At 45.0% G+C, this 23,917-nt stretch overlaps 1 protein-coding gene across 4 annotated transcripts in view; it reads left to right on the forward strand.

Annotated features, from left to right (window-relative positions):
• The window catches only part of LOC135206659 (uncharacterized), a 117,692-nt gene that overhangs the window by 21,730 nt on the left and 72,045 nt on the right, over positions 1-23,917 (forward strand). For all 4 annotated transcript variants that reach the window (XM_064238026.1, XM_064238024.1, XM_064238027.1 and 1 more), the window contains exon 2: positions 1,722-2,773. In XM_064238026.1, the coding sequence (XP_064094096.1) occupies positions 1,799-2,773 (975 nt within the window). In that variant the 5' untranslated portion in view covers positions 1,722-1,798. The remainder of the gene's footprint in view (positions 1-1,721; positions 2,774-23,917) is intronic.

Here is a 23,917-nt window from a genome sequence, read left to right on the forward strand (position 1 = left end):
GTTACTGCCTAACCACCTTGTTCAAGAATTTAACGGCTGTGTTCCAGCTTTCCCATAAAGTAATTCCTAGTGTAAAGGACCTCAGGTTTGTATAGTTAGGAAAAATACAAAAAAAACCACCACTTGTATAACCTAACGTGAAAGTGAGGGTTTGTATGCTAACCAGGACTTAGCATACAAACTAGCACTTTCAAGTCATACAGGTGGTGGTTTTTATTTATTTTATTTTTTATTTTATTTTTTTATATCTAGTTTTCATTATTCCCAAACCCAAAAACCCATGATTCAATTGGTCAAGTCTCCTTCCTTTCCGTTCTAGAGGAAGGAGCAGGATTGCTGCTATGATTCTGATAAGAAAAATATAAAGGAAACTCGATGTGCAGGCTTATTGCATCAAACTTTACCCCAAAGCTGTAACTTCCTATTGGAGGTGGAGTTGTAACTGGCTAATAAAACATTATTGCCAGAAATAAATGCTGTATTCATTAAAATCATGTAAACTTCAATTACAAAAATAGCAATTTTTGTATATAAATTACCTTTATGCTAACAAGTACAGAATTTAGTAGCTTTGGGCTAGTATTATAATTAGTATAACTTATGTAATGCAACAAAACATTGGCTGAATGAGTCAGAATTTGGAAAAAGGAGTATTCTAGTATACACAATTTTGTCTTGCAGTATGCAACAATGTTAAGAAGTTCATACAGACAAAGGTGTGCATTGCAGTCACCCAAACTTGGCATTGCTAGAAGACCTTTTCTTGTGCACATGAATTTCTATTTCCCCAGTCGTTACAGTCAAGGCGACACCTTGTCTCTAATGTAATATTTTTAACATAAAATTGACTTCTTAAGAAAGTGCCTTTCTCAGCATGACAAACACTCATATCTAAGCATACATAGTCAATGCCATCACTACCACTTGTTTCCTCATTAGTTGTTCTCATATTTTATTGTGCTCTATTATTTTCATTTTCACTAAGGATTCTTTGTGCTTCCTTTCTGCTTAAAGGCTTTTAGGTACTAGGGACAATTTCCTTTTAGAAGTTTATCATGGTTGCTATTCTTTGTGTTTGCATGTCTTCACTCATGAACTCAAACTACCCAAAATTGGCTGTGGGTTTGGACTGGCTGTGGAAGAATTATGACATTGAAAATTTTGTAGTGTAATATAAATTTTGCTAGTCATGTTACTGGTCAGGTGGTCTTTTCAATTGTTTAAAATGGTGTAGACTGCAGAGTGTGTAGTTGTACAGTGGTTTAGTATTATTAAGAAAATAATCTATAAAGTTTGTGTTGAGAATGATTATGCTCTAGCTTTCTTTTGGGATAAGAATTTTTTCCAGTAAGAGTTAAATTTAGTAAGTTTTCCCTGTAGTGCTGTCAGTGCACTTCATTTAGTACACTGTAGGCATTACTTAAGGTTCTTTGCAGCATCCCTTCAGTCCCTAGTTGCAACCCCTTTCATTCCTTTTACTGCACCTCTGTTCATATTCTCATTCATCATTTTTTCTGCAATTAATTTATAGCACAACTGTGAGGTTTTCCTCATGTTACACCTTAAAAACCTCCTTACCATCAATGTTCTCTGTAGAACTGAATGACCTCATAGGTCCCAGTGCTTGGCCTTTGGCTTAAATTTATATTCCATTCCTTCTATTAATATATTTTACATAATAAAGAAGAACTGCTCTCAGTTGCCACTTGTTTCTTTTTCAGTGTTAGAAGAGATGTAAATATAGGACAACTAAAAACTTTGGCAAACAGAAGATTCAATGGCTTCTTATTAAGACAATATGGCATTTAAAGTCAAATTCTTTAAAGGGCCAAGGAAGATAAAAAGCCCTGTGGTAGAATTTGAAGATGATGAAGAGGCTTCAGGTCACCAGAAGGATGGAGAGCTAGGAAGTCTTGAAATAAAGAGTGGAAAAGAGAAATTCATAAAAAATGATGAAACCGATGAAGTGAAAGTAGAAGTAATGGAAGAAGAATTGATTAAAGATGAGGATTCAGTTCGTTATCAAGATGAATCAATTACGAGAGATAAGGAAGATACTGAAGAAAAAAAGGTTGGAAATTGTGCTGACATTTGTAGTGGTAGCAAAGAACCGAGAGAATCATTGATAACAGAGGAAATGACTGTGAGTGACAAAACACACTGCTTTAAAAGGAGAAGGAGAGAGAGCAATTGTAAACTCCCTTTGAAGGATGATTTTATTTATGAATGGGCAAAGGGCAGAAAGTTAAGGAAGCAGAGGCAGCAAGAGGAAGTGGGGGACATAAATGAAGGTGGTAGAGGATCATTAGTGAAGGACAAGAATGTACGCAAGGGGAAGTTGGCTGTGAAAGCACAGGTAACTAGAAAAGTACAATCTAATACATTTAGTGACAATAAAAATGGAAGGAATGCCAGAGCTAATGTTTCTAGAACCAGGAAACTTGTCAGGAAAGATGACTGTGACCATTCCCAACCTAATTCTAGTAAAGTTAAACCTAAGAGAGGTATAAATAGAAAGCAAAATAAGGAAGTGATTATCAAATGTGAGGACAGTGAATTACAAGTAAGGCCTGTTATTGATGGAAAACTAAGTATCCAGGACCCATCACACCAGGAACCAGTTGTAGAAGAGAGGACTTTGAAGTGTGATCTTGATGATACAGAAAATGAAGAAGAATCCATGAAAGAGGGACTAGTATCATATGTAATTATACCAAAAGCAACTCAGCGTGGCAAAATGAGACTCATTAGTAGTGATGGCTTCACCTATAATGTAAGTAATTTGTCTAATTCATAATACACTAGTATAGCAATAGGTTGAATCTGATACAGGCAGTCCCTGGTTATCTGTAAACTTGGTTATTGGCGATCCGGTTTTATGGCACTTGCCTAATGCCGAAAATCTGTGATTTTTGGCTCCATAATGAACAGATTTCTGGTTATTGGCACCGATAATAGAGTTATGGCGTTGATACTTACCTGATAGGGGTGACATTAACCGGTTATCAGCGCCACAAATGCCAATCACCAATTTTCAGTTAGTGGCAATTTTCATGTATCAAGCCATCAGAACAGAACCCCCGCTGATAACCGAGGACTGCCTGTATTCAGTTTTATTCAGAGTTCAAAGTATCAAGAATTTATAATATTTTCTCAGTTACATACGTAATGTACTAGAATGCATTATGGTTTTACAGTACTTTAGAATATGCTCATATAAATTACAATCCTTCTCAAGAAAAACCTGTCTCATCAACCAAAACATTTGTTCCGACACGTAATACAAACCCTCGGTCCTTTACATATGGAATATACTTACAGTGCAGCTGGACCGGTCTTAAGCTTTCGAACAAGGTGGTTCAGTAGTTAACTACTTGTCCGATGGTCGGGAGTCCCGCACGACTGGAGGGTAAACATCCACTTTGCTTTCGGCCGCCAACGGAGTAAGACGTGTTGTTCGCCGCTCTGCCCGCCATTGTCATATGCTTTTCTTTACTTCGATACAAAGTGTCTCATCATTGCTTTTCCTTTACTGTAGTACTTGTGTGTGGAAGCGTGTAAGTACTGAGTATTTGTTTTTTGTTTTTATTATTACTTGTGGTGAATCATGCAAGGCCATGAGTCGGAGGACCCCCCCCCCCATCCACGCAGAGAGTATGCCCTGGTGTGGAGGGCCTTTCGATCCATCATTGGTGTGGATCCTCATGTATTATGTGCTCGGTGCCGAGGGCGTGAATGCTCTCAGGCCGAGCGTTGTGATTTGTGTGATTTGTGGTCGGAGGAGCTGTGGGAGCATTACGAGAGGAGGAAGAAGGTGCATAAAGTAGCCAAGGTGTCATCGGAAAGCTCTCCAGTGACACCTCTTGTTACGGATACATCTTTTCATTCCTCCCTCCGTGTCAGCTCCCTCATATGGCTCCTTCCCCTTCGGGGAAATCTCGCGTTCCGCCTCTTCACTTGACTTGTCGAGTGCAGAGGAGGATGCGCGGCACTCCGACCTGCAGTTGTACTCAGGGTCTTCGGTTCGCTCCGGGTGGGAACTTTCTCCCCCCCTGGCGAGCGGGAACCCCCCTTTCTAACCCGACCTTTGCCTCCTCAGGTGTGACTGCTGCCGTGGGTGGGGACCTTGAGCAGGTCTGTCACTCGCTTGGGCTTTCGGGCACGCCTAGCTTTCAGGGGTTGCTGGATCACCTGGCTGCACCAGTGACCCATGGCACGGTGACGTCAAGGACAACAATGGTGTCGACTCCCGGGTATGCTGCTCCTCCCCATCTGGTCTACACACAGCATATAATGACGGCGACCCCATCAGCCGCTGTCCAGGCTCCGCTGTTGTTCGGACCACAAGAGGATCCGGTTCCACCGCCTGGCTTCGCTACCTTTGCCGCAGCCCCCGATTTCCAGTGCCTGAAAAGCTCGCCGCTGGACCCACCACCAGTACCAGTCTTCGCCGCTGTTCCAGATGCTGCCGTCTCCGTTGCTGCTCCCACCGCAGGTCCCTCCGGACAGGTGCAGCTGGGCCGTGTTGCTTCGGCAACTTCCCCAGCTCCGTCCTGGATGGAAGACCTGACGGTGGTCCATAGGAAGCTGACGAAGAAGAAGAGGAAGGTGTCGTTGTCTTCGTCTTCTTCATCATTGTCGTCTGCAGCTGCCTTTTCCTCTTCGACTTCCAAGGCCCCACAGCCAAGGAAGAAGAAGGTGGCTCTCTCTCTCTCTCTCTCTCTCTCTCTCTCTCTCTCTCTCTCTCTCTCTCTCTCTCTCTCTCTCTCTCTCTCTCTCTCTCTCCCCAAGAAGGCTCGCTCAGAGCCTTCTCAGGCTTTGCCCCACTCCGGTGGGGCAGTTGGGGCTTCCGCCGATCCTCCTGTTCCCTCTGGAACGGGCCCCGTCCCTCCTTCCGCAAGGAAGAAGAAGACGGGGACGAGAGGGGTATCGACTACCACCATTACCTCTTCGCTGCTGGAACGTCTCAGCCGCTTGCTTGTGAGCGGTACTGAGTGTACGGACGCCTACCGGTGATCTTGCAGCCAGGGTCCAGACCACTGAGCTTACTCACCGGCAGGACCCAGGCACAGAGCGGAAGGCTGGTGGCAGTCGCCAGACCGCCGATTGTTCTCGCAACGATCGTCCGGTTCCCAGGGTTGACATGAGGGTCCCACCGGACCGTCCATGGGCTGAGGCTAAGAATAGTTCCCCCGGTCACCAGACCCAGTCTCGGTTGGGCTAGGTACCGTGACGCGTCGTGAGGACGGTGCACGTTCCCACCACGCCAGCGGACTCTACCAGTCTCTCGACCGTTGCTCCCACCGGGACCGGACGGATCGCTTGATAGGTAGCAGCTCTCCTGAGGCTTGGGACCAATGCTACCGTCCTCGGTCTGGCGATTCTCCTCAGGGAGATCATGGGACTAGACCTGCAGCTCGATTGCCACCGTAGGTTGGCGACTGCCTGCAGCCCTCCCAGCCTACCAGCTCTGCTGGTAAGCAGGGAGGGAGCGTCAGGTCTTCCTCTCCGGTCCCTTCAACCTCCTCGGGCTACACCGGAGGAGCGAGGCGATCAGGAGTGACCGTGAGGAGTGCTCTTCTCGCGGTCCCACCACGAGGACCTACAAGCCTGGCACGGTCCTGGGACTGAGCAGATCGTATGCCCAAGTGGTTGGAGGAGACCACGAGGGGTCTGTCGTGGTTCCTCCTGTCGAAGGAGGAGGATCTCGGGAGGAGTTCTCCCTGGATGGACTTGACGGTCCATCTCCTCAGGATGTGATCACTCCCGAGATCCAGAGGTCATTGCGCTGATTCGTCAGCACAACAACCTCGAGGAAGGATTGGTGCTCCCTCCCTCCGAGCCTCCATTGAGGCTGGAGTCGTCCTGGGGGCCTAAGAAGGAACCCAGGACGACGGTGGGTCTGCCCCGGTCCTCCTTGGCCGACGGTGTGCTTGGCCAGGTGAACTCTCTTGTCTCTGGACAGGAGGGATCACTTAGGTCCGGCAGGTCGACCAAGTTGCTCCCCCCTCCTCTACCACGACAGCGGCGATTCTACGTGCCATCGGAAGACCCACTGCCGCCCAAGATAGCCAGGCTAACTCCGGGTGTGCCTCTTCAACACCTGCTATCCGAGAACCTCTGGATCACACAGCAAGAGGCACAGGCCTTAGAAGCGACTGCCATGGCAGCATTCCAAGCAGCTATGTCCCCTACAACATTGACCACAATGTCCTGTTCACCCTGCATATGTGTACACCCCGCCCATGACCTATCAATTGGCAGTGTGTGATTTTTTAACCAAGGGGGTCCCTCCCACCAAAAAGAGTTTTTTGCTAACACCTTAGTCCTCTTTCCCCGTGTCAACCAATCACTGGGATTTTCAGATGAGGGTACGTAAGACAGGACTGACCCCGGAATCAAAGAGTTAATCTCAATTACTCTGTTTCTCACAAACACAGGCAGAACATTACTGGACACAATCCAGCTAAGGGCGACTTTACTGTCTGACCAGACATATAATTGTTTAAACTCCTTCTCATCAAAGGAGTCAATAATAAATTTGGTCATTCTTGCTCCTAGCAACAATGCCATTAGTTCCAATTTCGTAATTGTCAATTCCTTGATGGGTGCCACTCTACCCTTTGCCATAATTATATTAGAGCTTTCACCATTTGCTCTATAGGCCACACAACCATATGAAGTTTCGCTAGCATCGCAGAATATGTGCAAGGTATCACCAGTTCCCAGGCTAGCACTCCTAGGAAAAGATATTTCAAAACACTTCTCTAAGTCCTTGCGTAATTCACTCCATTCCTCTCATAGCGGGTTGGTGAGTTGTTCGTCCCAATCCAGATGTTGCTTCCACAATTTCTGCAAAAATATCCTTGCTTTCATAGTAACAGGGAGAAGCAATCCCAATGGATTGTATATTTGGGCAAAGGTACTGAGAATCTCTCGCTTTGTTTGACTCGATCTATTAATATGAGTTGGATTTACGTATAGTTAAGACGTCTTTAATTATATCCCAATTCAATCCCAATACTTGATGATTTTTTTTTTTTTTTGTCTTCAATTTGATAAGCAGCAGCAATAGTTTGTATAGACTCGCTATTGCTAACCCACTCCTTCAAATATAAGTGAGCCCCTGAGCAAAAATTTTGTTGACATTTACAAAGTATAAATCCATTAACTCAGATTCACTATTAGCCGTAAATTGCAAATTATCTACATACAAACCTCTCTTCAATCTTTCCACTACATCCACTGTATTGGACCGGGGTAATCACGAGACCACAGTGGACAAGTGATGCTTGATGGTTGCATTTAGAAGAAAAGGTGAACATGTAGCTCCAAATAATAATACTCTAAATCTGTATACTATTAATTTACTATTGGGATCTGTTGGATTTTCCAACCATAAAAAACGCGTATAATTGCGATCTTCTTCACGCAACTGTACCATTAAAAATGCCTTCTCAATATCACCAATACAAGCAAAGGTGTTATTTCTAAATTGCAGCAGGACTCTGAGTAGATCAGCCGTTACGTGTGGTCCAGTCCATAGACAATCATTCAGACTTAATCCATTTTTACCTTGTTTTGATGAGCAATCAAACACTATTCTTATTGGAGTAGTGGCACTGTCTTTAAGCACTCCATGATGTGCCAAGTAATAACAATCCACATCAGATTTATTATAGATCACCTTCTCAATGAATCCTCTATCTTCTTGCTCTTGCAAGATTTTCTGATAATGATCCAAGTAATCCACATCCTTCTGAAACTTGATGGTCTGCTGTCAAAGTCTGCTCATGGCTAAACCAAAATTTGTCTTCAATCTGAATCTATTGGTTCTCCACGGCAACGCCACAACATACTGTTTATCAATTTCAGAATAGGTTATAGTGCTCTCAAAGTCCTTTAAGACACTCTGGTCTTGTTCTCGCAACTCACTGCAATCTATTCCCAATCTGTCCAAACTCCACAATGCATCCAGATCAGTCTTGGGATTTTCATTATGAGTAGCTTCAATTTCTTCAGTTTGTACAGCTAGCTTCAAAATTGTCACATGAGTCTCCCTAGTGGGGGGAGCACTGCATGTGCCTGTCACCACTTAACCGAATATGGTCGGCAGCGATATTAAGTTTCTAACCCTTTTGAACCCTGAATGCAAAATATTGTAAACATTATCAACCCCTATTAACAATTCAATAGTTGATTGATTCTCAACAGGCAAATCAAAATCTTTATCAGCCAAGCTGATCTTAGTTTTACATAACGACTTCAAACTTCTCTTAACGTCGAATTTCTTCGCATATTCTGGCAGCTCATCCACTACTATGCAGTCCATTATTATCAACTTATCTTTATGCGGTATGGCGAAGCTTATCATCTCGTGTTCATGAACAGCTTTACTAGTTAGATAACCTCTCAAGGCTATCTTTTCAACTCCTTTTGACCTATGTTGCAGTCTCTCTGGAGCTGATCTTTTAATGAACGTTCTCTCGGCACAAGTATCCAACAGCCCTCTAAGTCGTTCCATGCGACCTTTCTTCCCTTTCAGGGGAATTGTTGCTGTTGGTAATATGGATTGCTTACCTGACTTATTTGGTTTGTCCTGCTCATTTACTGATAGCGTTCCCACTTGTACACCACTTTGTTTATTCTTGCTTTGCTTTCTTGTTTGGTCTTTATCACACGATGCGATGATGTCTCATTTTAAAACCATTATTGCAACTTGGTTTGTCACAGTCCATACTAAAATGCTTCTTAGAAGCACACACAAAACATAACTGTAAAGCTCTGATGCGATTCAACATTTCATCTCTGGTTGCGTAAGTTTTGCACTGTGTCCACCAATGTTCTTTATCACAAATAGCACATCTTTTGGATTGCTGATAACTGGACTTATTCACATTTCCCTTGGTTTTTTTGTCTAACAGCTTGGGATTGATTTACTGTGAATGTTGATATTGACGACAGTTTTTCAGTTTTATTCACATCAGTTGAAACAAAAGTTCTTAGATTGCAAATTTCCTCTTCTAGGTATTTCTTGAAGGTGTCTAATACCAACCAATTGTCTTCACACCTACGCTTCACAGTCTCACTGACGCTTTGAGGCAATTTGGTATAGAGCAAAATAGTATAAAGCTCATTTAATTCCAGATTTTCACTTTCAAGCGATCTTATTGAGCATTCAAAATTAGCTCTGAAAGTTTGCAACAATTCAGAATTGGCAGCAGGAGACTCCATTTCTAACAATCTTCTCACCAGAACATGCTTAATCTCATCTCTCTTTCCATAAGTAGATAGGAGAAGAGCTTCGAAATTAATCCCGAGATTAATTTCGAAGCTTCTCCTGTGAGCGAACTTCGTAAATATGAAAACTTCTGAATTGGTTCCAAGTCTTTCCGCTGATGTACTGACACAGGGTATAGTTCTCAGAAGGAATTCCATTCTAATATATCTCCAGAGTAATGCGGAAGATCCAGTTTGGGCAATCTTATACTGGCTGTAGGTAGTGGCGGTGGTTGCGTTAGCGGATTTATTAACTTCAAACTGTTAGTAATAGAGCTATTGAGTCTGCCGATATGTGTACGGACGTCTCTTGCATATTCAGCTTGATTTATCATTTCATCAGACATTTCTTCTTCTTTAACTGAATCCAAATTTGTTCATCCAAAACAAGAACTTTGTTCAAATTATCTAAAAGAGAATCCCTAAGGGAAGTTATAGCATCAATATCAGTTGAATCGATCACTTCGGTCATCTTCCCAATAAAACGTGTGATAACAGATTTATAACCGCCACGTCTACACGTCAATAACTCCATTGGGACAAGACCAAACTCAGAAAATACAAATACAATACAATATATTCAAATTTTCAATAATTAATAAATATGCATCCAACTATAATAACTGGGTTCAAAAGTTAAATTAGCAAATTTTCACAAAGGTGACTCATCACCCAATAATTTTCTCCCAAATTAAACAATCAATGAAAAGGAGAATTTTATTATACATGCGTAGTGGAATGTGCAGGCCCTTTCCCATACTTAACCCAGCCCTAAATCTGAAGGGGAAGGACGGGGTAACCACGATCCTACTCACCTTCTACCACCCTTTACTTTTCACATATTTGTTTGACTCAATGCAAATACGTTGAGCCAACGCCCTGTAACTATTATGATGAAAATGAATCCCATCTCTTGCTAAATCACATTCTGATAATAAAGTAGGGATCAACCTAACTCTTGTATCTTGCTTTAATTTTTTGTTTAAATAGTTTTTTCTTTTTTGATAGTTTTCGGCAGAGGTTCTAGATGGTGTTTTATGTATTTCTATTAACATAACAAAAACCTCTGAATTATTGACTGTACGTAGACTTTCTACCAATCCTAGAATATTTTTGTGAATACTATTCACCAGGTTAGGGTTATCTCCTGGTACATCTAAGTCATTGCTACCTATGAACAAGATAGTGATACTAGGCCCATAGGTAGTAAGTTCGGTTATCAGGCCAGGTGTCATAAGGTTGGTTGCAACAGCCCCTGGTCTACCAAATGTCTTATATTCTAAGGGTTCCAATAATGCCAATCTACCACTATGAAAACAATTCTCCATATGGGTGACATGAGAATGTCCCACAATAGCTACTTTACGATTCATTATTAAATTGTTAAAAGAGAAATAATATTCTAACAAGAGAAAATTTACATTAATTCAAAGTAAGGGAAAACAACAAAACCAAATTTAAGGCTTAAGGCAAGCAGGACAAGGCCTTACTAATTTAATTAAACTTCATATTCAAACTGTTTTAATCAAACCTGAATACCCTCTTACCTACACGAAAAAAAAGAAAAGGAGACGGGTTAACCACGTCTGGTTATGTAAGCAGGTTACCGCATACTAATTTAAAGAAACGCGCAAAAACAAAAAGAGACAACAAGGTTAGGGAGGGCAGGCATTATCCAGCAAAACATCAACACAACATAGTTAACAGCAAGAAAACCCTGTGTAAATGTCCTATAGAATAACCAACGGTACTAATCGTACAACATGCATGTGACTAAACCAAAGAATTATTGTATGATCGGCGTTCAAAACTAAGAAATTATCGAAAAATCTCAAAATTTCACATAAACCTGGTTATCACGGCAACATATTTCTGCGGACTTATACTAAAGATTCACCAAACTGGCTTACGACATCATATATACCGCAGACAAGTACTACAAACTTTTACCAACTTGGCTCTCAACACCAAATATACTGCCGACATATCCTGGTCACAGCACCAAATATTGTTACTCATTAGGGTCAAACAAGCAACAACATATAATGACTTCAGTCAATTACAGAAATTACTAATTACCAGATTCGTTTAAGAGAACACAAGACCCTTTCTCTACATAAAGAATTCATTGCGTTGTGTTACAGACATGAAAGGACATACTATATTCTATTGTGCTTTGCCCCCGAATTATTACTTAATAGTTTCATATGAAGTTCTTGCCGAGTTCGGATTACAATAGGCACGGGTAAACCATGATACCACTAATATATATTCAATTTTACCCAGTCACGGAATTCCACTCACAGATATGCATATCCCTAGCGATTTATCCCAGTCAAGGCAAATTAAATAATATATGATATGATACTCATCCAAACTTCGGTTGATTAATCCATCCACTTCATTAAATGCTGGGAAGGAACGACATCGTTAATCGAAGTGAAATCCTATTCACTCTGATTAAGTTCTGTTACCAAACCACTCTACCAATGTTGAGAAACGACTCCCTCTGTTCCCTTTGCTCAGCTTTGTCGTGAAAATAATATGTTCGCTCTCTCACCCAAACCCACGACTTCGACCTCGTTCGCTCACGACAAAACTAACAACAAAACGAACGAAGCCACCAAACCAACACGAACCGAACGAAACTATTAAACAACTTACATCGCATTGTTAACCAATTATACAAACTATTCACAAGACAATATTCCTTGGTAACAATGCTTATTACAATTAAATACTATAAATAAAACATTCATTTGTACACAAACCTGCACATTTCCACTTAACGCCATGTAATATAAAGAAACATTTGCCATATACAACATGAAGATAGATATTCAATAAAAATTGATTTGTTCATGAAACTTACCTGTCAGATATATATATAGCTGTATTTTCTGAAGTCCGACAGAATTTTAAAAACTTCCGACAACAACGCATTTCGGTCGGCCATGGTGGTTAGTACCCATTCCCGCCGCTGGGAGGCGGGTATCAGGAACCATTCCCATTTTCTATTCATAATTTTTCTGTCGCCGGTGCTGAAAACACCTGTTTTCAGTACCTCCGTCTTAGGATTTTGGAAACTTCATTGCCGCTAAGTATCCTAATTGTCTTTTGATTTATTCACTTGGATTTGTGGCTAGGCATACGCTATCTTAAATTGATTTGAATTTGATTCATTTTTGCATAAAATATCTGAATCTAGTTAGGCTAGTTTCAGACGGGGTTGTCTGCAAAGATAGGTGTGGCTACCGAAAGCTTCGGTAGATTCGCACTTGGTATGTACGAGGGGTATGGGTCTTGCTTCTTTGTTGAGATTTGTCATGTAAGGAGTGTGAGACTTTGTCTATTCCGTAAGGAAGACGTATGATTCGTATGTACGCAATTAATCAGTAACATGTCTAATCCGTAAGGAAGACGTATGATTTGTATGTACGCAATTATCAGTAACAAAAGTCGGTAGTGAACCTGCTAACCTTCCTGTAGACTTTATTTTGCATAACCCTGTAGTATGGCCTACGGGCTATGTATATGTCTACGAGAGGTGCTCGCTCTCCTTCATTGCTGTGAAGTGCTACTTCGTAATTGTTACTCCTAACCCTGCAGTGTTGCCTTCGGGCCCTAAGCAGTGTCTGTAGAGAAATTGCCCTTTCTCTGATACTCCTTCGATTCGTAACTTAGAATCGAAAGTGCTTGCTTTAGAGAGTAAAAGTGAAGTGCAGAAGTGCAGTGATACCCCTTGTGTAGTGGAGGGTGCGTCAGATCGGCCTCGTTTCGCCTCTAGGCCGGGACCTCTGCTTGACTCCCAGAACGAGGGAGAGAGCATGTCGAAAGCCGAAGGAGGGTTACGAGGAACCCCCACCGATCTGGCGTGCCTTCGGCAGTTTCTGATGAAAAATCCCCAGACTGCCTAAGTGCGTGCACGTGCACGAATCCTGAAGGATTGCTTCTCGTCCTCCGAAGCGTCCTCCCGCGCAGGGGTTGGAGCTTTCGGATGGACTCGCCCTCTAAATAGAAGCTTTATAGAAGAGGACGCTTCACGTCCTCTCTCTCTCTCTCTCGTTATGCGTTTCAGTGAGAAGTAAGAAGGCGAAACGTCGCCTGAACTCGTGTCCGTCTTTCCACCGAGAAATACGTAAAAGAAGTCATAGTAGCAGTAAGCTTTTGAGAGCGGACGCCCAAGCCAGGGGCGCGCGGTGTGCACGCCAAGCGCGCCAGTGGACGCCGAGCCGTGCGCGCCAGTGGACGCCGAGCGCGCTCCAATGGACGCCGAGCGCGCTCCAGTGGACGCCGAGCGGTGCAACCAGCGCACGCCAGGTGTGTCGCCTGGCTGAACGTTTCTGTTGAACTCTTCAAGCTCTTGTTTCAGATTTGGGCTTAAAGAATTTTTACCTCTACCTTCGATGATACCTTCTACCTCACCTGCAAAGAATGTGAAGTAGTCAGTGCTTCGGAGTAAGCTTAAAGTGAACAGACAAACTTCTTCTTCGAAACCCAGCAAGACATCGGGTTTCGTGAATTCAAGAGGTCTCTGTCAATTAATATTGCTTTTCGCATAGGTGGATGGAGTTAAGGAAAGCTCAAGGGAAGTTCTCGTTTGCTCTACCGCAAGCTTTTTTTGCCATTCTGCCAATAAATTTAAGTTGCCACTACCGCAGTCAAGACTTTGCGATAAGGCAGTTACGGGTTATAAAGGCTCGATGTCCTGCACGTCAGGACTCTCGGCAACGTTCAGTAGGATTCTTGCAAAGGCACTCATCAAAAGTACGCTCTTCAGGAAAGCGCAAGACAGGACTGCCTTTGCCATACTGCCAATAAATTTTAAGCTTTAGCAGGCATTAGTTGTGATACGGGAGAGGAAGCTGGTTGGAGAGTTTCTTCCTCTTCCCAGGATAATTTTGCCAGCTTTTTAGCCCATCTGGAAGGGCTTTTCAGATGATAGATTTTGTTAGTTCCTAGTCGGGACTACGCTGCCGAATTGAACATCGTCGTTCTACCTGACGTAAGCCCAGTCTCTTACAGGATTCTTGCCCCTTCCTCGTTTGAGACGGGTAATCGAAACTAAAATGCTCGACTTCCTGGATTACGTTTTGTCAATTCAGTGACTTTCCCCCATTGACAATATACTATCGTTTTTGTCAAGTAAGTGGGTATCCCCCTCATTGACAAAATATCTCTTTGTCCCGTAAATGGGTTAGTTCTCATTGACAAACATCTCATTAACTTGATATTGCGTAAGCGAATAAGCTCTTATTGACAAGATTCGGAAGAGCTCTCATTCGTAGACTCGTACAAGAAATAGACTTGTAGACTACGTCAATGAACGCTTATGTCCAATAACATAAGAGCTTGAGCTGACTGCTTCGATTTCTCCTAAGTTTTTGTTCATGAAACTTGCCTGTTTCAGATATGGTATGTAGCTGTATTTCCGATTTCAGCTATATATATGTCTGCCAGGTAAGTATGAACAAACTTTATTGTGATATAATTTCATATTTTGCCTTGCGTTATTTTATTTCTGGTTGGTTCAAGTCATATAGCTTGCTGTAGTTACCTCTTCGGATGGCAACCGAGAGGTCTATGGTCCATTTTAAGGACATTTAATCGTTACTCCCTGCAGCCTTCCAGGAGTTTCCGATTTATCTTTTACCGTTGTATGGTAGTGTTCTGACGACACAAAACGCATCTGTATATTTAGCGTTTTCTGTTTCGCTTAAATATACCAGCTTGAGAGTCTCTTTAGTAGGCTAAAAATAACGGACCTTTTTCTTCATAGAATAGGTAGCTGGCAACCCAGGCATAAGTTAAGAGACGACGATGACGGACGATCGTAAGCTGCTGCTGTCACTGTCCTCTGACTCCTCTCCTCCAGTCCAAACGAGCCAGTACCAACTCGTTCGCTGTCATGCGCTGTAGGTTAAGTCTCTCTCTCCTGCGGGATTGACTGACTAACCGTATCTCTGTGCTGGCAGTTACGTCTCTCTCTCTCCTGCGGGATTGACTGACGAACTGTATCTCTGCCCTACAATCACGGACTTTAGCCTAAGATTGAGGGGATTTCTTACGTGAATGAATAAACGTTGCATTCGTTTTGCTTACTATGTTAACAACAGAGTTATCTCTTAATCCTTTCGGTGCTCGTTACCGCACGGTATGGAACTACGAGTCTACCGCAACATTGCACTCTTATTTGCTCTCCTGCTTAGGCAAAGCGCAGCCTTATTTAGGGAAGTAAGCATACTCGGGGAGGGAATGGATGAGCTTGCTGGGGACCATTTCCTTCCTGAAGAAGTTTGTTCCCCGAATAGACTGCAATTCAGACCACAGTTTTTTCCTACCGGAGAAACTGAAATATTATTCAAGATCTAGCAATGATTCTGAACATCTCTCAGTGCGTCTATCACCTGAGGTGATAGAAAGAAGGTGGCCGGACATCTGGATAGGGTTTCAGATGTCCTGGATCTTAATCTGAAAGAAGTAAAAGCGATTCGGTAGTCCCTCCAGTCCTCGAAACGATTTTTGGGAACCAGTGGTCCAGATCAACTCTGATATTCCACAGCTCTCTCATATCTTAGAAGTATCTTCTCTCGGTCCTTGTTCGAGTTTACGAGAAAGAGCCTATTATAACAACAGGCGTAAAATGTAACGATCCTCTACAGGTTCGTTACAGGATTGCAAAAGTCCGTACGAATCGTCTCGATCGACGGCAGCAATTATTCACTTCCGAGTGGAATCTTTCTTTAGAAGTAAGTTGAGAGTTGTGTAGACTTTAGGGACGCCCTTCATTCTTCTCTTCGATATGTTGAGGACGAAGAGGCGGCTTCTTCTCTGCTCCCTTATTCTCGATCCGGGATCGGTACCATTAAACGCCATCCTATGATATTGAACGGGGATGGATGTTTAGTCTCTTTTTCCCCTTTTTCAATCGCTTAGGAAATGTAATAAGAGGATTTATGACGTCACAGGGAGCGACAATGACGCTGATCGCCCCATGTTGGCCTTCAGAATCCTGGATTCACAGAGGTCACATATTTCCTAGTTCACTTTCCAAGGACCTTTTCCGAGAGAGTCGGTCTACTCTAACTCGAAAGGTACCTATAACCTCTCCGCTCTGAGTCTGACTACGTTCAGACTATCGAGAGGTTGACAGGAATAAGATTACCGTCTTCCTTTTCCGTCTGAAGAATGGGATAAGCTGGCAGTCACAACTATTAAAGAATATGCAAATATGTTGTTGACGGCCTTTGGCTCAGAGATTTGCGTCTGTCAAACAACAAAGCCCTTCACGATTTTTGAGTTCTGTGGAATCTCGAAACTCCGCTCACCATCTACTTTTTGTCTCACCTGTTGTTTTCTCGGAGTCAGACACTCGTGCGAGATCAGGCGACATATAGTAGCCCTGAGTTTCTTGTTGACGAAGTCAGTTGCGTTTATACACCCCCGATGATCGTGTAACATGAGACCAGGTTGGACTGTCAGGCATTCTTCCTTCGGGACTGAATCGCCTTTTTGCTCCTCGCTCCTTTCTCCTGGCACCAGAAGCTCGAGTCAGTTGATTCGCTGACGACGTTGGGTTGCGTTGATACACCCCCAAGGTTTGCTTAGATTGAATCGCCAGGCAGTCCAGACACTCATTCTTCAGCGAAGAATAGTGCCTTATGGTCTTCAGGGTACAGCCTTGCTGTCCTTGATTCGTCTGACTGGTCAACTGGTCGGTCACCTGACTTTAGTACAGACGGACTGACTGTGCATGTCCAGATCGAAGCTTTCAATATGGAACTTAGACGTAGTCTGAAGTTCTTGATGTTAAAGCATTCGAACCTCTCCTACCTGTTAACTTTTTGCATGTGATCAGGAAGGCCTTCTTCTAACCACCCTAGATACGACAAAGAGGGTTAGTGAAATTTTAAGCCATCGTCACAAGTTTTGGCTTTAGAGAAGACAAGGCGGTGTGCTCTCTAAGCCTTCCGTTGTGGCCTAAGAATGGAAACCCGTTTTGTCCTTGGGCCAGAAGCTTGGAAGCAAGGATGGCACAAGTTAGTGGGCAGGAGCCAGAGAGAGTCCTGTGCCCTGTCGGGTCTCTCAAGTTTTATCTACATAAAACTCAAGAAAGTCAAAGTCATTCGGGCAATCTGCAGTGTTCCGAAAAAGACCAGACTTGCCCATATCGAAGAACACCCTGGCTTTAGTGTTAAGGAGTTCTTTCAAAAATGCTCCTTCATTGTGTTTGCACAAAGATTTGAAATCTTTTTATCTAAATGCTCACGAGGTGAGGGCGCGGCCTCGGAAGCATTTCAACAGAGCATGGCACTCAGTAACATCCTGAGTACCATGTTTTAGCGAAGCAACTCTGTGTTCACTTCACACTCCCTGCGAGATGTGAAGATGGCATATGAGATCTGCTGCTCGCTAGGGCCATACGTGTCTGCAGACACAATCTTGGGGGCAAGAAGTACCACTCATCCTATCCTGTAGAAAATGGTTAGGAAGAGCTCTTAATTTAGTTGATGAGTCGCCGACAACGGCGACTTCTTAACTCTTAAGCCTTAGTTAAAACACCTTAACTTTGGCTAGGTTGGTCAGGTGGTGATATATGTATATATATATATATATATTTTACTTCTTAGCCCTCATGGTATGGTCAATATGGTCTAGTCACGTCGTGGTCTCGCCCCTGTTGACAGATCATCTGGAGTGCCAGCACATATAGGTCTCTACCTCGCTGGCAACTCTAGTAGCACAAGCAGACTTACGTGGCAGTAACCACGAAGCCAGCTATGCTAACAGGTGGAACCAAGATGTAATCATCTGCATGAATTTGTTTCCTAAAATCCTTCTATTCTGTCCCTTCCCACCTCCAAAGGTGGGATTCAGCTATATATATATCTGACAGGTAAGTTTCATGAACAAAATGATATTGTTATGATACAATAAAGTTTGTTCATACTTACCTGGCAGATATATATAATCAAGTACCCACCCACCTCCCCTCAGGGACAGTGGAAATAAAAATTATGAATAGAAAATGGGAATGGTTCCTGATACCCGCCTCCCACGGCGGGAATGGGTACTACCCAACCTGGCGACCACTGCGTGTGTCGGAAGTTTTTAAAATTCTGTCGGACTTCAGAAAATACAGCTATATATATATCTGCCAGTAAGTATGAACAAACTTTATTGTATCATAACAATACTCATTATTTTCCATGTCGTTATTGTAAGTAACGGCACCTACTGTTAAAATAGACCCCACCCAGCCTCCCCACATTTAGTGGGCTGCCAAGGAGAATTCTGACTAGAGCTAAAACATTCGAACACACCTGGTGGAGAACAGGTGAAACTAGACAGTCTTCTGGGTCAGCCAAGCGATAGTTTTTTCTTTTGTTTTAAATGGCGACTCGCCTATCGGCATGGAGATATGAGCTAACTTTAACTGTAAGTAGTATCCAAATAATAAATTTTATCATGAAAATTTATATGTTTCCAAATACCCATCCACCAGTCCTCCAGGAAATACCTCCACTTCATCCTCGATGGGACGGTGTACCAGTTCAGGGCACTTTGCTTCGGTCTCTCAACCACCCCACAGGTGTTCACATGAATGTTCACGCTGGTGTCGGCTTGGGCCCACTCGGTCGGGATACGTCTTTTGAGGTATCTCGACGATTGGCTGGTCCTGGCAAGCTCCCGCTCGCAGTTGCTGCAGGACAGAGATTGACTCCTCGAATTCTGCTGTGATCTGGGGGTTGTGGTGAACTTCGAGAAGTCAGATCTCGAGCCCAAGCAGAGGATGAAGTACCTGGGCATGCTGATTGACTTGGTAGCAGGGTGAGTCTTCCCCACAGACTTGCGGATCAGCAGGTTCAGGGAGGCAGCCGGACGGTTCCTGTCTCGACAGGAGGAGTCAGCTCAGCAGTGGCAGGTCATGATCGGTCACCTGTCGTCTCTAGAGAAGCTAGTCCCTCACAGGCGTCTTCACCTGCTGTCTCTTCAGTGGAAGCTAAAGGAGTGTTGGTCACAGGCAAGAGAGACGCCATTCCTCCCCGTCCCTCTCACGGAGGAGGTGAGCCAGGACCTAGCCTGGTGGCTGGATGACAGGAACCTCGTATGAGGAGTGCCTCTACGCACCCCCCCCTTTCCCCGGAGATGCTGCTGTTCTCAGACGCATCGACCGAGGTTTGGGGCGCACACCTGGAGGAGTTGCTGGTTGCAGGTGTGTGGGACCATCACGACAAGCACCTTCACATCAACGCCTTGGAGCTCAAGGCGGCGTTCCTCGCTCTCCAGGAGTTCCAGGAACATGTGATGGGACACTCAGTGGTGTTGATGTGCGACAACACTATGGTAGTGGCATACGTCAACAAACGGGGCCCTAGTGTCCCTCCCGTTACACCAGTTGACAATGCAAGTGCACGAGTGGGTCGTAGCCCAGTAGTTAGAGCTGTCAGCCAGATACATTTCAGGGAAGAGGAATGTAGTGGCAGACTAAGCTCAGCTGCCGGAATCAGGTGATCGGGACCGAATGGTCTCTTCACCCAGACGTGGCGGAAAGGCTCTTCGACCTGTGGGGGCGTCCAGTCGTGGATCTGTTCGCCACCCGGCACAACAGAAAACTCAAGGTTTTCTCAGTTATGCCGAACCCATGGGCAGCTGCAGAGGACGCTTTTCAACACCCGTGGGACAACCTCCTCGTCTACGCCTTTCCCCCGTTCTGTCTGATTCGCAAGGTGATCGATCAGCAGGGCGCTGGTTACCAGCAATCTTCTGATGATTCTGGTGGCACCCAAATGGCCTCAGGCTGTTTAGTATCCGGACCTGCTGGCTCTTCTTGCTGAGGCACCGCGAAAGATTCCCCCATGGCACAACCTCCTGTGCCAACCACACTTGGAACGGTACCACCGAGCGGTTCGGTCCCTGTGTCTTCACGGCTGGCTGTTATCCAGCATCTCGAGCGAGAGGCTTTTCTCACCGAGCAGCAACAGAGATGGCTGGGTACCTCAGACAGTCCTCTGCAGCATTGTACCAGGGGAAGTGGTTCGTCTTATGTGATTGGTGTCATGGATGGGGTCTCTCTCCACTCAGAGCCACTCTTCAGCAGATAGCAGATTTCCTTGTCTTCCTTCGCCGAGAGAAGCTCCTCTCCGTCTCCACAGTTAAAGGCAACAGAGCTGCTCTGGCCCTAGTCCTTAAACTGCGGGGAGTGGACATTTCCACCTCCATGGAAATCTCCCTCCTGACGAGGAGCTTCGAGAGGTCTTGCCCATCCAGGGAACTCAGGCCCCCGGGGTGGGATGTGACTCTCGTCCTTAGGAGTTTGACTTGCAGACCCTTCGAGCTGCTCTGAGAGTCGTCAGACAGGGATCTGACCCTCAAGACTGTCTTTCTGCTGGCCCTGGCAGCGGCGAAGAGAGTAGGGGAGCTTCATGGTCTTTCCTTCAATGTTAAACACTCGAGGGGATGGGGATCGGTGACGCTCGATTTCGTCCCAGACTTCATAGTGAAGACTCAGAACCCTTCAGTCCCTGATGAACGGTTCAAGTCCTTCACGATCCTCTCCCTGAAGGACTTCACCGACAACGATGCGGTTGAGATGCTAGTTTGTCCTGTGAGGGCGCTACGGCGCTATCTGAAGAGAACTCGTCACCTCAGGCCTGAGTGTCGACGCCTCTTCGTTAGCACCAGGGTTACCAAGAAAGAGGTATCCAAGAACACTCTTTCTTTCTGGCTTCGCGAGGTAATCCGGAAGGCGTACTCTTCAGACAAGAGCGACGACACCAGTACCCTTCGTCCAAGAGCCCACGAAGTCAGAGGTATTGGTCCAACCCTTGCGTTCTGCAAGAACTTCTCCGTGGCACAGGTGCTGAAGGTAGGGGTTTGGGCCAACCAGACCACCTTTACCTCCTCCTACCTTTGGGATATCGCCCACAAGTCCTTGGACACCTTTTCCTTGTGAGACTGCATGAATGGAAGAGTGGATTAGAGTGTAACTGGCTTCTCTTCCTCCTCTTTTCTCCCCCTCTCCCTGCGGGCAGGATGCTGATGCAGCTAAGCTACGTGACTGAGCCCCGTCCTATCCCTTTCATTAGGCATAGGAGCGTTTATCCGCCACTCCCCTAACAAGGGGGGAAGTGGACGCCAACAAGAGACAAACCCAAGACTTTATATTTGGCTCTTGCGTAGGAACTAGTTCTTGCTTGCTATTCATAAGAGGCACGCTTGCTCCCTCTTATGAATTTGGTCCAGAGGTCTGACCACTGATCCTGCGGAGCACACCCCGATCAGTTGGACAGAGGCTAGGATCCCTCCCTCTGCTCTTACGACCAGGGAGGGAACCAAGGTCGGACGAACGTCAGTATGTTCATAAGACTCAGATTCCACCCACCAATAAGTGAGTCTTCCATATGTAAAGGACCGAGGGTTTGTATTACGTGTTGGAACAAATCACAATTTGTCGTAAATTGTATTTTGTTCATGAAACTTACCTGTCAGATATATATATAGCTGTATTCTCTGACGTCCGACAGAATTTCAAAACTCCCGGCACACGCAGTGGGCGGCCAGGTGGTTAGTACCCATTCCCGCCGCTGGGAGGCGGATATCAGGAATCATTCCCATTTTCTGTTCAGATTTTTCTCTGTCGCCGGTCGGTAAACAACTGTTTACAGACCTCCGCCTAGGATTTTGAAACTTCTTGTGCTAACTTGAGTATTCTGATTTGACTTTTGGTTTTGATTTGGCTTGTTGGCTTGGCATACGTGATAGTGGATTTGATTTGGATTTGGCTTTGACTTTTCTTTGATTACGATGTCTGGATCTAGCTCTGCTAGCTTCAGGGTGTGTAAGGTACAGGAATGTAAGGTGAGGTTGCCGAAAGCTTTGGTAGACCCTCATTCGGTGTGCTCGAAATGTCGAAGTCATGTATGTATGTTGAATGATAGATGCATCGAGTGTGAGCAATTGATTGAAATTGAATGGAAGGCATATGATTCTTACGTGAGAAAGCTTGAGCGTGATAGAATCAGGAGGTCTTCCTCTAGAAGTGCTTCTGTAATAGAAGTCAGGGTAGAATTGTATCTCCATTAATCCTCCTGTAGATGTAATTCAACCTAATCCTGTTGTATTGCCTCCGAACAATCAGGAAGTGTCTGCAGAAGGAAACGTATTATCTACGATTATGGAGTCGATTCGCGCCTTGGAATCGAAAGTGATTGCTCTACAATCAAATGTGAATAATTGCAATGAAAGTGTTAGTGCATCTAGTGTTGTGGAGAGGGCGTCAGATCGGTCCCATAATGCCTCTAGGCCTAGGCCCCTGCCGGACTCCCAGGCCTTAGGGAGGAGGGCAAGCCGGAAAGCCGAAGGAGGGTTACGGGATCTAATGACCGGTCTGACGTCCCTTCGGCAGAAACTGAGGACGAATCTCAGGCTGCCGGTGTTCGTGCACGGGCACGGATACTTAAAGAGTGCTTCTCTTCTTCCGAGGCTTCCTCTCCTCGCCGAGGTTGGGACTCTCGGAAGACCTCTCATGGGGAGAGCGGCAGGGGCGCAAGGTGCCGCACAGGCGGCCGTCGCCCTTGTCGCCCTCTTAAGAGAGGTTTCAGAGAAGAGGACGCTTCACGTCCTTCTGATCAGTGCGTAGATTCATCACCTGAAGATTTTGAAGCTTTTCCGCCACAGAAAAGGAACAAGACTTCATCAGGGGAGGACTCGTTCGAGCGTCCAAGTCGCTCTAAGTATGTTCCTGAGTTGAAGGAAAGGGCATCCCCTTGCCCATCTTCCTCGCACAGGATGAGTCCTTCTCCTGATCGAGAACTTTGCCACTTTCCCCATCAAAGGAAAATGCTTTGGGAAATGCAGAAACAGTTAGCTTCCTATTTTGAGAAAAAGGAGGCAGAACCTAGTCATTGGAGGAAGGATCGTGGCTGCCTGTTAAGAGGACTAGGCAGTCCCAGCTCCTTCTCCGCGTTTTCGCCGGCCTTTGAGTCTCCATCCTCCTAGTAGCCGACGCATTAGAGAACGTGATTACGTTCCTCATGAAAGGGCGTCTAGGAGAGACGAATTTGACAGAGACGTGAGTTGCCGCACAGGCGGCCGGCGTCTTTGTCAAAAGGCCGAGAACGCTTAAGGATCCATGACGGAAGTTCAAGCTTTGCATGATGATAATCAGCTTCAGGACGTTCGGGAAGACGATTCTTTTGACGCTCGGCGTCTTAAGCAGCAAAGCGCTTGCCAGGACGCTCGAGAAGACGCTTTTCAAGACGCGCGGCGTCTTATACATCGGGACGCTCGCCAGGATGCTCGAGCTGACGCTGTTCAGGACGCACGGCGTCCTACACATCAGGACGCTTGTAAGGACGCTCAGCAGGACGCTTCTCAGAACGCGCGGCGCCTTACATATCGGGACGCTTGCCAGGACGCTCAACAGTTGAGTCCGAAGCGTCAGGATATTTCACGTTAAAGTGTCTAAGTCATCGCGATCTTTGAAGGACGCTGATGACCGAGAGAAGGATTCTTCTAGTGATCTCTGCCCTACGGATGATGACGAACCAAATGCGTCAGCGACTTCAGACTATAAGACTTTGACGGATTTACTTAAGTAGACCTGTCGCCCGCATACCAGTCAGAGAAGCAACAG

This window comes from Macrobrachium nipponense, chromosome 31 (genome assembly GCF_015104395.2).
Source record: "Macrobrachium nipponense isolate FS-2020 chromosome 31, ASM1510439v2, whole genome shotgun sequence".
NCBI lineage: Eukaryota > Metazoa > Arthropoda > Malacostraca > Decapoda > Palaemonidae > Macrobrachium > Macrobrachium nipponense.